This window comes from Halichondria panicea, chromosome 1, assembly GCF_963675165.1.
Source record: "Halichondria panicea chromosome 1, odHalPani1.1, whole genome shotgun sequence".
Taxonomy (NCBI): Eukaryota; Metazoa; Porifera; class Demospongiae; order Suberitida; family Halichondriidae; genus Halichondria; species Halichondria panicea.
In genome coordinates, this window is record NC_087377.1 from 12567229 (window position 1) to 12584277 (window position 17049).

The following is a 17049-nucleotide window of genomic DNA, read 5'->3' on the forward strand; positions in this document are numbered from 1 at the left end:
ACAAAAACACACACCCTTAAGGTATTCAATAGCATCTGGTTTTCACTCTGTTCTTTTGATTGTAGATCTATATGTTTTCTTTCACTTTGTTCTTTTCATTGTATAATCAGGCTCAGCATGCAGTCAGCACTAATCAACCACAAAATTCATTTAAGAAATATGATTCTTAATACCAATCATTCTTGTGTGGTATAGCTATATAAACTGGAATGGATCCATCTAACAGTATACTGTTTTGTTTTCAAGGGATGTATTTAATTTTCAGTCTCAGTCTCTAGTAAGTTCAGAATCTACTGAGTAATGTATGCTATATAGATCTATGCAGATATGGTGTGTTTAGCTATTGAACAAAGAGGGAAATTAGGCAAGTTTTTTATCACACATGCCGTTATGGTTTATTTTTGCAGCCATTCAGTTGACATCCAGCAGTGGTGATGGTGCGGTATGTCCAAATGACCCTGTTGTCTTCACCTGCTCCGTTAGTGGAACTGTTCTACAATGGATAGCTGATCCTCCACCTGGCTATATCGTATCTGGGTAGGTGACACAACTTTTATTCTCTATTTCTGGTACTCTACTGCCTGCTGGAGTTGAAGGATTCATGTTTCAAGCTGCTGTAACGAATACAAGTAATGGTACTCTTACCTCCACTCTCACTACCATCACTGAGGTGTCCATGCTGAATGGCAGTGTTGTCACATGTTCCAGCGGTGGAACAATGGAGTCACGATCAATCACAGTGGCCGGTCAGTGAGCTAAACATATAACACTGTATATATTATTGCATTTCAAACACAGAGCCTCCATTGTCTCCATCAACTCCAATATTGGCTTCACAACATAATGTAGTCAGTTCCTCTATTATCACTCTGGACTGGGACTCCCCCTCTTCTACTGGTGGTGTGTCTGTCACTCAACTATGTCCTCATTATCTCCCCAAACCTTTCTCCGGGTCACCAGTCACCGTGGAGACCACCTCAGCACAGATAACTGTCTCCTACAACACACTCTACAATGTGACCATCAGAGCTGTTAATTGTGTTGGAATGAGTGATGCCTCAATGTTGGTTACTATACCGTCCATAGGTTAGTATAAGTGCTAAATTAATGTTAGTTTACTTCTATTTTCATGCAGTTGCCTGTCCCTCTTCCCTCTCTGCTGCTAGTGGGGTGGTAAACATCCAGATACCCCGTGTATACTACTGTGCATGGGCTCCACACTTACCTTCACTTGTTCTGAAGATAATCAGATGAGAACCTCCATCTGTGGCAGTGATGGAAGGTGGAATCCTGACCCAAAGGAGTTTTTGTGTCCAACAATGTGATATATTTTTTGATTGTTCTCTTACAGAACCCCCAGTGACCTGTCCAGTTCACGGAGCTCCCTCTATGGGTAGTGTGAACACTAGTGGTCAGTCTTAATTACACAAAGGGGTGACAGGAGGTCACATATCAGTGCAATGATGAACTGTTCCCCATAGGTATTCTGATTGCCACTTGCGCAAGAGACGAACAAAATGTAGTGTGGGAGCCTACCCCCAGTACGGTGGTGTGCAGGACAGTTCCAGACCAGTATTTCATTGTTGCTGCAATTCTTGGATTCCTCACTGGACTCCTAGTGATGCACCTTTGCTCTCATAAGAAGGCAGTGTATACTTCCCAGCAGCTGAAGGACAAGCTAACACTAGGACCCACTACACCAGCTGTTCCTGTTTATGAAGATGTGTCACCCAAAGAGGAGATTAAACTGAACACTAACCAGGCGTACAGACCAGTAGGACTGTGAAACTGGCATTCAATTAATAGACATGCATGGACTACGTATACTATAGACACATTTTTAATTATACTTTTGTATGGTTAACTTATTATAAAATGTATATATTTGGCTGTAAAACCTATTGTCACATTCTGATGTGGTTTTTCTGACTTCCTCATGATCAATAGAAAGAGGTGTGTTTCATCATAATGGTAATCAATATTAAGGTATCTATACCATGTACCAGCTATAATAATATATATAGGTCCTGCAATGCAAGTACAGGCAGTTATTATCAGCATCCAGCTGTTTTATCTTGCTGCAGGTAAGTTACATAGATCATCTATACTAGCATGTGTTCACTGGAACACATAATTTTTTTAGCCACACTGATATCCACCCCCCCTGTGGCTTGTCCTGATGACACTGTCACCTTCACCTGCTCTCTGCCTAGTGATGTTGATGGGGCCATTCTCTGGACAGTAACTCCACCGCCAGGGTTGAATACAGTCAGTGTAAATGGAGTAGTGAATAACATTGGTAGAACATTAACGCTTGGTACTGATGAGATGTTCATGTTCCGAGCTGCTTACTCTGGACTGGATGGAGGCATGGTCACATCCACTCTCACCACCCTCTCTATGGTGACAGTGCTGGCTGGAGCTATGGTACAGTGTGAAGACTTGGGAGGAGCAGGAGGAGGTCTAATACCCATCCGTGTGGCTGGTATAAGTCTATATAATGATGTTGGTCTGAGCATTTTAATAACAATAATTGAACAGATATCCCCTCTCCTCCACTGAACCCAGTACTGTTCTTCAATCAAAACCAACCCAGCTCTTCCATTATCACTCTGGACTGGGACTCCCCCTCCTCTACTAGTGGTGTGTCTATCAGCTATGTCCTCACCATCTCTCCAACACCCCTCTCCGGGTCACCAGTCACCGTGGAGACCACCTCGACAGAGATCACTGTCTCCTACAACACACCCTACAATGTGACCATCAGAGCTGTCAACTGTGCTGGAATGAGCAATGCCTCAATATTGGCGATACTCTCAATAGGTTACTTACAAATCTCAATAGGTTACTTACAATTTGTTTGATGTAAATGAATCACACTTAATTCTCTCCCTATGTGCATGCAGTTACCTGTTCCTCTTCCCCCTCTACTGCCAGTGGAGTCGTGAATGATCAAATACCCAGTGTGCCTACTGTCGGCTCAAAACTAAACTTTGGTTGCTCTGGAGAAAATCAGATGAGAACCTCTACCTGTGGTAGTGATGGACGATGGAATCCTGACCCTGAGGATTTCATGTGTCCAATAGTGGGTGAGTTGATGTGCGCTATACACATGCAGCTGTCGCTTACAACTTTATGTTTATAACATCACCGTATAGAACCTCCAGTGACATGTCCAGTTCCCGGGGTCCCCTCCATGGGTAGTGTGAGCACTGTTGGTCAATCTTACACAGAGGGGTCACAGGTCACATATCAGTGCAATGAGGGACTGTTCCCCATGGGTGTCCTGACTTCCACTTGCGCAAGAAACGGACAAAATGTAGTGTGGGAGCCTGACCCCAGTACGGTGGTGTGTAGGACAGTTCCAGGTAATTTAATTCAGTTTCTTCTGTTTATTAACTTTTGTGGGTCAACACAGTCAACTGCACTCTTCCTACCGAGCCATCCAACGGTGCTATAGTGGACTATGAGAGGTTGAACGAGACAGTGTTGGAGGGAACAGTGCTGACTTACCAGTGTGACAATGGACTCTCACTGACTGGACCCAACAACATCACTTGCACTAATGCTGGAGTCTGGAGCACTGAGCCTAAGGCAATCATGTGTGTATCACCAACTGAAGGTGAAGGCCATCATGTGTGTACTTGAATGTGAGTTATAGTTCGTAATCCCATAATACCTCGATTTCACAGGTCCTACTGCCACCTCCCTATCCATTGGTGCAGTTGTTGCTATCAGCGTAATTATTACTTTCTTTGTGGCTGCCATTCTTGGATTCCTCACTGGACTCCTAGTGATGCATCTTTCCTCTCGTAAGAAGGCAGTATACTCTCTAGCACCTGAAGGACAAGCTAACGTAGGACCCACACCACCAGCTGGTCCGGTTTATGAGGAGGTGTCACCTAAAGAAGAGATGGAACTGTACACTAACCAGGCGTATGGACCAGTAGGACTGTGAACCGTGCATTTTGTATTCCACCCAATGTACATTGTCAGAATACATGTATAATATCTATAGCTATAACTATATACCTGTAAGTTTGAGACCATATAGATTACGTATTAATAGCACAAATACTTCTGTTCATTAAAACCATCACATGTTTTGTATATCAACAAAATAAGCAACAATTATTACAAACTTGTCCTAAAGGAAATGCATCACAGCATATACACAAATATTGGTACTGAAACAGCATAATTATCATGAAGTTAGGATAAGATGTGACTGTATATACAGTTAAACCTCCAGGTTTCAGTATTATAGTCATCTACACGTAGATATGCTTTATGAGTCAAGTTTTAACCACATCACCAATACACCTCCTGTCATAATTCGTGGATCCATGCTCACCATCAGTCACTTGCCATGGAGACAGGAATGAAGAACCTCGGCAGTAGCGAGCGGGTGATCCTATATATCACTGGGACTTTTGATTCACTGCTACATGATCATCTCTAGGTGGCAGTGCTGCTACCTTTGGAGGTGTTGCTGGAGGTGTTGTTGGCGGTCTGTGTGTGCATGGTGGTACTGCACTATTATTGTAGAGCTCTGCATAGTTTCACCAAGAAAAGAGTTTATAGGTACATTTCGTGGTGTTCTCTGACTCCAGTCAACCTTTCATTTGTCATTATGACAAGTGAGGCAATGATCTGTCAAAAGTGATTGAGATTGTGTAATGACTATCTTGTCTTAGAGGCCACACTGAGTTGGAGTCGAATCAGGTTTAAAAGAATCAAAACGGGTATCGGCATATAATTATATTATGTATAATTATGCGGAGTAGCTATAGCTACTTAATTGCACTGAATTGTTTGTTTGCATTCATCTCTATTGTCAATAGTTTGCTTTCAAAAGAATGTATCCCTTATGATCACAGCAGCTGGCTAAACAAACACCAACAGATTACATTCTCCTCAGCCCATAAAGTAAGCAATTTAGCATATATTTCATTAACGATCTTTACTTTGACATGGTCAGAGCTATAAAACCACTGTCCTGGTAGGTCCCATCTACATGGTAGATCTAGGTCCCATCTGCATGGAGAGGTATCAGACTAGATCTATTATAATTATCAAGAGTTTGTATGTCACATTTTGCTTTTGCTAATTATTTGCCCTGTTAAATATTGTGAACTTTTTGGTGAGCATCTTCTGTTTATAGTAGTGATGGTTGCATGTCTCTCAGGTAGGAGGTATGAATGCATGACAAGATTGTACTTGTGTGATTGAACCTGTTCCCTTTGCATTGATATTGAGAGTTTAATAGTAGAGATCCTCAGCATAGTCTGGGTTAATGTCAGTACAAAGTACAATCCGCGGCTTCCGGTTCTGAAGTTGGTAGAAGGGACACATTTAATTGGACCTGGAGTGATCATGTTTGAGGCTGATGGTGGAATTAACTCTGACGTCCACTCTCATCAACTTCAGTGAGATGAAGTCAGTGTCTGTACGTACTACATGCATGCATAATTATATAATAGCAATGTTACCTGTACGGCTGTACTGCTACCAATTATTACAGTTGCATGCAATACAGCAGACAATCTCTGTTGCTGGTGAGTATATTAACACACAGATTTTTGTTGCACATGCTGCTGATTGCATGTATAGGTAATTCAACCTCTCCATTAAACCCAAGAATATCATATCCCCCACTCAAAACCAGCTCAGCTCCCTCCTCTACTGGTGGTGTGTCTGTTGTCATTTCTCCAACACCTCTCTCCGGATCACTATAGTCACCGTGGAGACCACCTCGGCACAGTTCAATATCTCCAACATTCCCTGTTGGACATGACCATCAGACATGACCATCAGAGCAGTTAACTGTGCAATAGCCGTGACAACATGCATGATGATGATCCGTTCTATTGATCTATTCTGACCTCACCACTTACGTCTGAATCTCAAGTATAAGGTTCAATCACTGTCACTGTAATTACTAGTAATTACTAGTCCCCTCGTCTCAGATCTCACCTGTGGCTCTCCTGCTGCATCGTCTAGAGGTAGTGTGGACGTCCGTGTTGGGACACCACCCTTCTCACTGGGTTCACAGGTCACCTACCACTGTGACAAGGGACTGTTCTTCCCTGATGTAAGGACCAGCACATGCACTGATGTGGGGGTAGGGGAGAGTGGGTGGAGAATCTTGAGAGCTTGGGTGTGCAGGGAGAGGCCAGGTGAATGTATATTATAGCTGTGTTGAGTCAGTGCATTTTGCAAATGTATATGCATTAATTTATGAAGTACACCTTTTGACAGCATACACAATTACCGTCGCATGCATTATCAATAATGTTTGAGTGCAAACATGTACACAATTGAATCACTGCTTTGACTGTCAATAATAGTCAACTTTCTGCTTCTTCTTGCTGAGCACTGCAATGGTTGAACGAGACAGTGTTGGAGGGAACAGTGCTGACTTACCAGTGTGACAATGGACTCTCACTGACTGGACCCAACGCCATCACTTGCACTAATGCTGGAGTCTGGACTTCAAACTAATTATACACACACCATTGCCTCAGGAGGTAATTAGTTTGAACTATAGTAATAAGTCAATACTAGAGGAACATCTGATACAACATTGCCCAATCTCAACAAGGCAGTGGGGATTTATGCGTGCACGCTCAACTGTCTCTGCACTAATACAAGTTGTGGATGATTGGAGCAAAGCTATTGACAACAAAAGTGAGGTTGCTGTTGTTTTTCTGGACATACGTAAGGCATTTGATACAGTACCACATTTACCACTACTTCAAATAAACAGCTACCTCTTAAAGTGGCTTAAAAGTTACCTATTGAAGAGAAAGCAATTTGTAGTTGTGAATAGGCAAGCGTCTACCACTCTCCATGCTATGTCAGGTGTGCCTCAAGGATCAGTCTTAGGCCCATTGCTCTTTATCATGTACATTAATAATGTCTCTGATGTAGTCTCAAGCGACACCCATCTAAATATGTTTGCAGATGACATGGCTATTTATAGAGTCATTAAATCCATTAAAGACTACGATACACTTCAGGAATATAGAGTCATTAAATCCATTAAAGACTACGATACAAATCAGGAATACATAAACAGTGTTGCTGCTTTCATGTCTGGCAAACACCTTCATTTCAACGCATCAAAATGTAAAGTGATGTTAATATCAAACAAGAGAAGTAGGTCCATCGAGCCACCCACATTTACAGTTAATGGCTTTTCCCTGGAGCGTGTGGAGACATTCAAGTATCTAGGAATCCAATTTTCATCGGATCTTTCTTGGCATTCCCACACTAAGGCACTTTGTAAGAAATCGAGAAAACTTGTTGGACTGCTACACAGCAACTCATTCTCCCCCTACTGTTATGCTGAAACTATACAAATCTTTCATTAGACCAAATCTAGAGTATGCTTCAATTGTTTGGAACCCACACTTGAAATGCATTATCAAGGATTTGGAAAAAGTCCAGAAGTTTGCAATGAAGGTTTGCCTAAAGCAGTGGGACTATACTCTATCAGCTATTTGAAACAAGCAGCATGCAGAATAGCTGCAATAATTGATTGCTGCTCCAGGCTGCTCTAAGCCACACCCACTTCGTGAGCTAGTTTATTCGTTATTCGAGCTCTGATAGCTAGCTACACTGAGTCTGATTGGGCAACTACCATTATAATTATGGAGATATTTGCTCAAACCACTTAGACAACAACTCAGTTAGATGCCCTTCCCTTTATGTGCTCCTGCTTAAGCGAAAGTAAATCATGGCGAAAGCATTAGCCCAGCGCAGTTTGTAACACTCGTTGTTCTGGCATTAATTTTGTTTATACTTGTGTACGTTGACTTCAATAACATGACTTGTGGTTTTTCTGACTTCCTCAATAGAGGGTGTGTTCAATCATAGGTGATTGTTGTTGATGTATCTAGCTAGCTCCTGCAATGCAAGTACAGACAGTTCTTATTATCAGCATCCAGCTGTTTTCTTTTGCTGCAGGTAAGTTATAATACATATACATACATGCATGTTCACTGGAACACACATTTTTACAGCCACTCTGACATCCACCTCCACTGTGGCTTGTCCTGATGACACGGTCACCTTCACCTGCATTCTGCCTGGTAGCTTCATACAATGGAGGGCCATGCAAGGCCAAGTATCTTTGTTCAGCATATCGTTGGATACTAGCAACACTGATGAGACACGTGGTAATCCAGCATTCCGAGGTGTTCTTACTGACTCCAGTGGACCTCTCACTGCCACTCTCACCTCACTGTCTGAGGCCTCCATTGTAGAGGGTACTATGGTGGAGTGTGTGGGAGAGAACTCACGAGAGGGTCCTCTCACTATCACTGTGGCTGGTGAGTTCTTTGTTTGGAACATAACATTGTGGAACAAGTATCACTGATACACCCATAGATCCACCCTCTCCTCCACTCAACCCACGAGTATCCTCCACTTTAAATCAACCCAGTTCCTCTAATATCTCTCTGAATTGGGACCCTCCTTCCTCTACTGGTGGTGTGTCCGTCATGTATGTCCTCACCATCTCCCCAACACCTCTCTCCGAGTCACCAGTCACCGTGGAGACAACCTCTGCACAGATCACTGTCCTATATAACATTCCTTACAATGTAACCACCAGAGCTGTCAACTGTGCTGGAATGAGTCAAGAAGTCTAATTGTGGATCTTAGTAAGCCATTCCATGGTCGTAATTATTATAACACATGCATGTATATATTGTACTCTTTCTCAGTTTTGTGCCCCACACCGTCTACTGCTGCTGGTGTGACCATCACCAACACACCTCCTGTCACTATTGGTGGATCCATGCTCACCTTCACTTGCGGTGGACCCAATGAAGTGATAACCTCAACCTGTGGCAGTAGTGGGTGGTCTCCTGACCCTGGGACCTTCGACTGTGGCACCCCAGTTACAGGTATCATACATGGGAAACTAACTCTCTAAAAGGAATGTTGATCTCATGCATTAGATCGATCCCCCATCAGTCACCTGTGGCTCTCCAACTGCACCATCCAGAGGCAGTGTGGACATCAGTGGAGGGACACCACCCTTCTCACTGGGTTCAGAGGTCACCTTCCACTGTAATGAGGGACTGTTCCTCCCTAATGTGAGGACCAGCACATGCACTGATGTGGGGGTAGGGGAGAGTGGGTGGAGAATCCCGGGAGCTTGGTGTGCAGGGAGAGGCCAGGTGAAATGTAGCTGTTTAGAAGCTTGATTTTTCTGTCAAAAAAGTTGTTTATGTGACTGCATGCATGTGTACAATTGTACTGCCTTTGTTCCACATGTCATTTCTTAGTATTCTGCAATGGCAGGTCATTAATGGGTGCTCATGTTGAGCTGATGAGATACAAAGATGTATACTCACAGTTATTTTCTGACCGTCCCTATATATATAGTCAACTGCACTGTACCTGCTGAGCCGTGCAATGGTGCTATATTGGACTATGAGAGGTTGAATGAGACAGTGTTGGAGGGAACAGTGCTGACTTACCAGTGTGACAATGGATTCTCACTGACTGGACCCAACACCATCACTTGCACTAATGCTGGAGTCTGGAGTACTAAGCCTGAGGCAATCGTGTGTGTACTTATGACTGAAGGTGATGAGCTTTGTAATATTGTATACTATCTACTATCTCATTTCACAGTTTCTACTATCGCTCCCTTGTTCTCCACTTCTGCAACTGTCGCTATCAGTGTGGTCATCACTTTAATTGTCACTCTAGTCATTGGATTCCTCACTGGACTCCTAGTGATGCATCTTTTCTCTCGTAAGAAGGCAGTGTACTTCCCGGCAACTGAAGGACAAGCTAACGCAGCGTCCACTACACCAGTTGGTCCTGTTTATGAGGAAATGTCACCCAAAGAGGACATTGAACTCAACACAAACCAGGCGTACGGACCATTAGGACTGTGACAGTTGTTCACTCTTAATTTTAATACAATAGCATTCAATAATGCGATCATTCTGGCATTTCGTTTGTTTATAGACCTATGCATAGACTCGCTATAGTTTAATATACATTTGTAGATAGTGTTAATTAATGCCTATAATTCTAATACTAATCATAATTATATAGATTGTCTCATGCAATGACATCTATATATCCCTATATGATTAATATACAGGTTATAATTATTTTTTGCTGTAAAACCTTATAATGTGGTTTTTCTGACTTCCTCAATCAGACTGAAATAGAATAAAGTGGTGTGTTTCTTTATGCCTATGAACCAAGTGATCAAACTCGACAGTTATTATAACTACGCCTTATTTACTGATTCAGTCCGTATCCTAGGTGATGTCCAGTAATTATATTATATAATTACTTCCCCCAGGCACTATTCTTATAATCTACTTCCTCAGCAGATTTGAATTGATATGATGCATCTTGACAAAATTTGGTACATTGCACACAATAAAATTTAAAAATGTTGTGTAAGCTTAGCGCTTGACAGTATTGAACTGAACTAGCTGAAGCCTGTAATCAAATTCTTGCTCTGTGCTTTCTCAGTAGTCAAGGCTGTGGCTCAGAAGTAGACAATTACAAGTAGACTGTGGTGTTGTTGACAATAACAGACTAGTTCAGAGCTACAGTACAGGTAGCTAGCTAGCTAGCTAGCTACCTGTACAAACCTCACAGCTGCATTTAGTGGTGGGCGGGTCTGGTCAAAGTTTATGCATGGCTTCCAGCTAGCTGAACCTAGCTAGCTCTCATGTAGCTCCACAGTAGTACTGCTAGTTCTATGCCTGTAACTGTTCTAACTGCATAATTCTGAGGCTGTGAGAGCAAGTTTTACTGTCTCCACTGATGTTCAAATGACTGTTTTGCTGTTTTTGCAGTAAATAAATCAGTTGTTGACTGGTTGCCTAGTAATTATGGTTTATAAACAACCTCAGCCTCGGGCTGCGCCCTCGGCATTGGTTGTTTATAAGCCATAATTACTAGTCAACCAGTCAATAACTATAACTCGGTGTGCGGTAGTATGTGCATAACACCCTAGCTTTCAGCTATTGTTTTCCTTGCAACTTTCATTATTATTCATTGAGACAATGTAAACAATACATGTAGCACTGCATCTGTTCGCATAAACTGATGAACAAATAACAACAATTAATTATACAACTGCATGTTACTGTTCTGTCAGACTTGTCCATCCTGCAGCAAAAATAAATCACAGTACAATAAGTATTTGTAAGAAAAACAATTAATATTATTAACGTGTGGTGCAAGCTGCGCTGTGCTAATGCCTAGCTCTCGCCATGTTTTGCTTCACTCAAAAAGTATTAGAGGGTACACATATATAAGAGGTAGACTCGGGGGAGTGGCTGAAGTGACTAAATTTAAATGTACATGCATAGGTAAAGTCATCCTAAGCCTAAGCTTAATGAGCAGAGAATTGAGTTTATGTGTTCATAGAAAGTTTTATGCAGTAAACTGCAAAGACTCACGTTTGATTGTGTTGTTCTCTTCTCCCTCCGAGGATCATAAAACTTAGTGTCCTAATTGATATTGAATAGCTCAGCAACATTATTATCCAATCTACCACAGAAACCAATATCAACATTGACAAGTTGACAGCACGTTCCCGAGCTTCTAAAGCTGCTATTGCTAGATCTAGCTAGGTACATCAACGCTCGCACCACAACATGGTTGAATTTTGGATTAAGATGGCCTTGATACTTCAAAGCCTGTACAAAACGGCAAGTGCAAGTAAGAATACAGTATTAAATTAATTAAATGCATGCATAATTATGCAGATTCTGCTTTGATGTCTAGCGCTGGTGATGGCTTGGCCTGCCCCACTATCTCAGTGGTATTCACCTGCTCTGTTAATAGAAGAAGTTCACTTTTGTGGGAAGTGGATCCTCCACCTGGCGTGGTTACTGCGCAGTTGACACAAGTGGTGTCTTCTGCTTCTACTGAGCTATTACAAATAGGGGTAGAAGGTTTCATGTTTCAAGCAGCTAGAACTGAATTCAGTAGTAATAGCCTCACCTCTACCCTCACCACAGTCACGGAGGTGTCCTTGCTGAACGGCACCGTTGTGCGTTGTATTGGAGAAGCAACAGAATCCCTAACAATCATCGTTGCAGGTGAGACATATAGCCTCATAATCAGTATATACAATGATTCTCAGTCTTACAGAGCCACCTACTTCTCCATCTGCTCCAACGGTAATTTCACAACAAAACCAACCCAGTTCCTCTATTATCACTCTGGACTAGGACTCCCCCTCCTCTACTGGTGGTGTGTCTGTCAGGTATGTCCTCACCATCTCTCCAACACCTCTCTCTGGGTCACCAGTCACCGTGGAGACCACCTCAGCACAGATCACTGTTTCCTACAACACTCCCTACACATGTGACAATCAGAGCTGTCAACTGTGCTGGCTCTAGTACTGATGTGATGGTGATGATTCCTTTTATTGGTTAGATATTACACGTATACTAGAATCACTGTTGGTTAGATATTACACGTACTAGCTTCACTGTAATTTAATCTGCTGCAGTTACCTGCCCCTCCAACCCAACACCTGCCGATCGAGTGACCATTAATAGTGCTCCACCACTGCCTGCACTAGTAGGATCAACTCTTAGCTTCACTTGCAATGGACAGATGGTACCAGCAACCTGTGAGAGTAATGGACGATGGTCACCTGACCCCACCACATACGTTTGTCTCTCAGGTAGGTATATTCACTGTCATGACTGTATACTATAGTCTTTTCTCAGATCTCACCTGTGGCTCTCCTGCTGCACCATCCAATGGCAGTGTGGACGTCAGTGGTAGGACACCACCCTTCTCACTGGGTTCAGAGGTCACCTATCACTGTGACGATGGACTGTTCCCCCTTGATGTGAGGACAGAGTGGGGAGAGTGGGTGGAGAATCCTGGGAGCTTGGTGTGCAGGGAGAGGCCAGGTGAAATGTAGTTGGGCAAATATTTAGGCTTCCCAAACCACACTGGTAAGTGTGATAACAGATAAGCCTCTAGAGTGGGTGGCGTTGGGTTTTTTTAGAGTTTCACAAAAGCATCCTTGAAGCATGTAAATAAGTTGGCTTGGCCTTGGTTTAGAGGCATAACTAAAAGTTATTTCTGCAATGTAAAATTGTATTATGTATGTACACCGCCTTTGTTCCACACTTCTTAATTACATGTATTCAATGGCAGGTTATTGGATGCTCGTGTTGAGCTGATTGAGATACAAACATGTACTCATAGTCATTTTTTCTGACCGTCCCTATAGTCAACTGCACCCTTCCTACTGAGCCTTGCAATGGTGCTATAGTTGAGTATGAGAGGTTGAACGAGACAGTGTTGGAGGGAACAGTGCTGACCTACCAGTGTGACAATGGATTCTCACTGACTGGACCCAACACCATCACTTGCACTAATGCTGGAGTCTGGAGCACTGAGCCTGAGGCAATCATGTGTGTAGGTCAGTAATTGTTTGCTATCCCAAAATTAATACAGTCATATCTCACAGTTTCTACTGTCGCTCCCTTGTTCTCCACTTCTGCAACTGTCGCTATCAGTGTGGTCATCACTTTCATTGTCACTCTAGTCGTTGGATTCCTCACTGGACTGCTAGTGATGTATCTTTTCTTTCGTAAGAAAGCAGTGTACTTCCCCAGCAACTGAAGGACAAACTAACGCAGCGTCCACTGCACCAGCTGGTCCTGTTTATGAGAAGGTGTCACCCAAAGAGGAGATTGAACTCAACACAAACCAGGCGTATGGACCATTAGGACTGTGAAACTCGTTCACTCTTTATAAATAGCATTCAACAACTTATAATTATAGAGGTTGTAAACCTCCCAACCACGAGGGCGTAGCCCAAGTTATAGATCTATGTGGTTTTTCTCTCAATCAGAAAATTGAGTACACGTGTTTTTTCTTCATGAACCAAGTGATCAATCAAGCTCAGCATGCAGTTATTAATTATGCCTCGATGTGCGGTAATAATAATTTATTATACCCTAGCTTTCAGTATAATTATAAATTGTTATTTGCAACTTTCATAAAATAATAATGGCATTGTTTATATTCAGCATCGGATATGTATAATTGAGAACAATGCAAACAATAGCTGCATCTGTTCACATAATTATTTAAACTGATGAACAAAGAGTAAACGTACACATAATTATATTGCTTCAAATGTAAGAAAAACAACAAGCTATATAATTGTACATTGTATACTGTTCTTTCAGACTTGTCAAGATTCCTGCAGCAAAATATGGAACATCAGGACATAAAGATCTGGCATGAAGTTAGGATATTAATTAAGCAATAATAATGCCGAAGTAGAAAGGAGGAGAGAGTGGCTGAAGGGATCGAATGTACATAGGTAAAGTCGTCCTAAGCCTAATTAAGCTTAATAAGCAGGACTTTGATTGTAATGTAGTAAACGATAGACATTACGCAAAGACTCACATTGGATTATGTTGTTTTATTCTCCCTCTGAGGATCATTCTCCCCAGCAGCTGACAGAAGAGTGAAGTGAGACAGTCCACTCCAGCAAACTGCACCAGGCATTGTCACTGCTCTGTGAGGGGGGGGGGGGGTGCATGTAAATAACTGTATGTAGATCTACATCATCAATATTGAAATAGCTAGGAAACAAGGACACAAAGTGTTTCTATACCATTGAAAGTAATGGCTCCTACACAGTCCTAACAACTCACCAGTCAGTCCATAGAAGATGCAGCTCGAGGTGTCTCTTAAACACTCCCTCACCCAGCGACTTGGGCAGGCAACTGTGGACAGAGAAAGGGAGAGAAAAACATTAAACACACTCGAAAAGAAGTGAGAGAGAGAATTTCAAGTTGAGAAGGGAACTGAAGGGGGGGGGGGGGGGGGGGTACAATACTTATACTCTGGCCTCAATTTACATCACACACAAGCTGTACTCAACACTGAATACTTAGATTACGGTGGCCCTGAGCGCTACTAGTATAGTTCACCTTAGCTACTTAATAGTTCAACTACCTTAGCTACTTCGAAGTTGACCCGGCTTTGAACTGTATGTTAATTCTGTAGCCATGCTCGACTACATAGCGACCCACTACATACTGATATACAGGTACTGAGGACTATCTGCAGCCGGTCAGTTCTACCCTATTGGTAACAGCAATGCAATTAAGACAAGAGTACCACACCATGCAGAACCCCATTGTTAAGTACAGAATTTTGACAATTGTGCGTTGGTAAGTAGATGATGGAGATATAGGCCAGAACACGCATGCTTCACACCTTCAGCACACCACTTGAAGTCATACTCAAAGCCATGTAGCTATAGTTATGATCACCAAGCATAGTTTAAAGGTCACCAACTACACCAACTTCGAAAGGTTAAGTAGCTAAGGTAGTTGAACTATCAAGTAGCTAAGGTGAACTACTAGTAGCACTCAGTGCCCCCATACTTGGATCCTTGCGCGTCACTATAGTGACCACCATCACATGTACCACATGCACATCTACAAAAGACCCTTATCACACACATCTTTGTACATGATCAGTACACCTAATCTACACAACATCATCATACCTTTATCCCATACCCCACTACACCCTCAATCACATAGCATATCCACACACATCACACACCCTCACCCTTCTCCACGGCTCTCCTGATTTGTAATAGTGTGAGTCCACACATCATCCAGTACAACTGCTGAGTACAGCTTTAGGATCGGTGAGTACGTAATGGCTTGAAATTATGCTGTGCACAACTTCCCTCTCATGCAGGTGGCTGTCCTGTGTTGACTAACCCCATGAATGGAGCCTTTGGACCAGTCTTCAGCAGATTATCAGGATCCACAGTAACCATCCAGTGTGACGCTGGATATATATCTGCTATTGCTATGGTGACATGTGATGATGCACTGATGTGGAGTCCAGACTCTGAGGCTATTGAGTGTACATTACTACCCACACTCCCTCCCACAACTCGTGAGTTGAGTTCTTGGTTTTTACAAAACTTATTATGTTTTCACCTCATAGCTCCAATGAACTGCACAGTTCCACTATCCTCACCACGGAATGGCACCATCAGTGATCATTCAGTACCAGCTATTCCTGGTACTTATGTGACCTTCCAGTGTGACGCTGGACTGTTCCCTGGGGGGATAATGACTGCCACCTGTCTAGCTACGGGAGAGTGGGACAGGATCCCGGGGGAGATCGTCTGCAGAAATGATTCCAGTAAGTGACTTCATTATTCATGAACATCCTCCATTTTGTGTATACCCAGTTTCGTGTGTCCTGCCTGCCCATCCACTCAATGGAGCTTTACTCAACACCACGTCTCAGAACACTAACTTGACTGAAGGTTCAGTCTTTACCTTCCAATGTGATCCTGGGTTCTCACCGGTGGGTGCAGTGACTGTCACTTGTAACAACTCTGGTCTCTGGGATCCTGACCCAGCTCTATTGGAGTGTTGTACGTAGATCTACGCATATGAGTAGTCATAAACTAGCTGGTACAACGATATACGTACCGTAAATGCGCAAAAATTTCAAGGCATGCACTTACAAATGTACCAGAAACACTCCCAGGCCACGCCTTTAATCTTTGCACGTTATAGCAGATAAATTAGCAAAATTAAGCCCCTCGAAAATTTGGCACTGTACTATATAGCTCAAGGTACATTTGTATACAGTAGACTCTCGCTATTCTGGCTCTCTGAAGTATGGCCACCCCGATATATACCTGCATGCCATTTGGTTTGGCACAGATTGCACAAAACTCACCCTGAAATGCGGCCACTCGCTATATTCCGTGTACTGGCTGCCCCTCACTAGGTTTCAATGTACGTTTATTACGGCCGGATACGATGTTTTGGGTGTGGTTTGGCAGATAAAATTGGATTACACTTAAATATAAGAGCAGAATAATTTATGATATTATCCTATGGATACTGAGGATTATCACGAGTCTGTGCCAGTAACTGCACGAGTGCCTGCAAGGCATGAGTGACAGTTACTAGGCACGGACGAGTGATAATCATCAGTATCCATGGGATAATGCATTTATTGCTT

General features: G+C 42.7%; 4 protein-coding genes and 2 long non-coding RNA genes across 6 annotated transcripts; 5 read left to right on the forward strand and 1 right to left on the reverse strand.

The window, feature by feature from the left end:
- Positions 1-15: 15 nt before the first annotated feature.
- Positions 16-1629, forward strand: LOC135349740 (uncharacterized). The gene is made up of 3 exons (XM_064548344.1): positions 16-746; positions 799-1086; positions 1136-1629. Exons 1-3 carry the CDS (start codon positions 602-604, stop codon positions 1252-1254), a joined length of 552 nt encoding a protein of 183 aa, XP_064404414.1. The 5' UTR covers positions 16-601; the 3' UTR covers positions 1255-1629.
- A 374-nt stretch (positions 1630-2003) lies between these two features.
- Positions 2004-3958, forward strand: LOC135331039 (uncharacterized). Its single transcript, XM_064526100.1, has 7 exons — positions 2004-2084; positions 2144-2485; positions 2542-2823; positions 2907-3089; positions 3159-3368; positions 3419-3622; positions 3693-3958. Exons 1-7 carry the CDS (start codon positions 2033-2035, stop codon positions 3956-3958), a joined length of 1539 nt encoding a protein of 512 aa, XP_064382170.1. The 5' UTR covers positions 2004-2032.
- A 4209-nt stretch (positions 3959-8167) lies between these two features.
- On the forward strand, positions 8168-8909 carry LOC135350886 (uncharacterized). The gene is made up of 3 exons (XR_010399319.1): positions 8168-8336; positions 8395-8669; positions 8733-8909. It is a non-coding gene; the product is annotated as an uncharacterized LOC135350886 (long non-coding RNA).
- A 402-nt stretch (positions 8910-9311) lies between these two features.
- Positions 9312-10046, forward strand: LOC135349800 (uncharacterized). The gene is made up of 2 exons (XM_064548412.1): positions 9312-9603; positions 9652-10046. Exons 1-2 carry the CDS (start codon positions 9357-9359, stop codon positions 9918-9920), a joined length of 516 nt encoding a protein of 171 aa, XP_064404482.1. The 5' UTR covers positions 9312-9356; the 3' UTR covers positions 9921-10046.
- Positions 10047-12267: 2221 nt separating this feature from the next.
- Positions 12268-13647, forward strand: LOC135331120 (E-selectin-like). The gene is made up of 5 exons (XM_064526215.1): positions 12268-12433; positions 12515-12691; positions 12738-12926; positions 13253-13444; positions 13493-13647. The coding sequence occupies exons 1-5, from the start codon at positions 12268-12270 to the stop codon at positions 13645-13647; spliced, it is 879 nt and encodes a 292-aa protein (XP_064382285.1).
- Positions 13648-13918: 271 nt separating this feature from the next.
- LOC135350823 (uncharacterized) lies at positions 13919-16839 on the reverse strand. Its single transcript, XR_010399287.1, has 5 exons — positions 16762-16839; positions 15622-16460; positions 14694-14765; positions 14443-14554; positions 13919-14233 (listed from the first exon to the last, which is right to left on the reverse strand). It is a non-coding gene; the product is annotated as an uncharacterized LOC135350823 (long non-coding RNA).
- Positions 16840-17049: the final 210 nt, after the last annotated feature.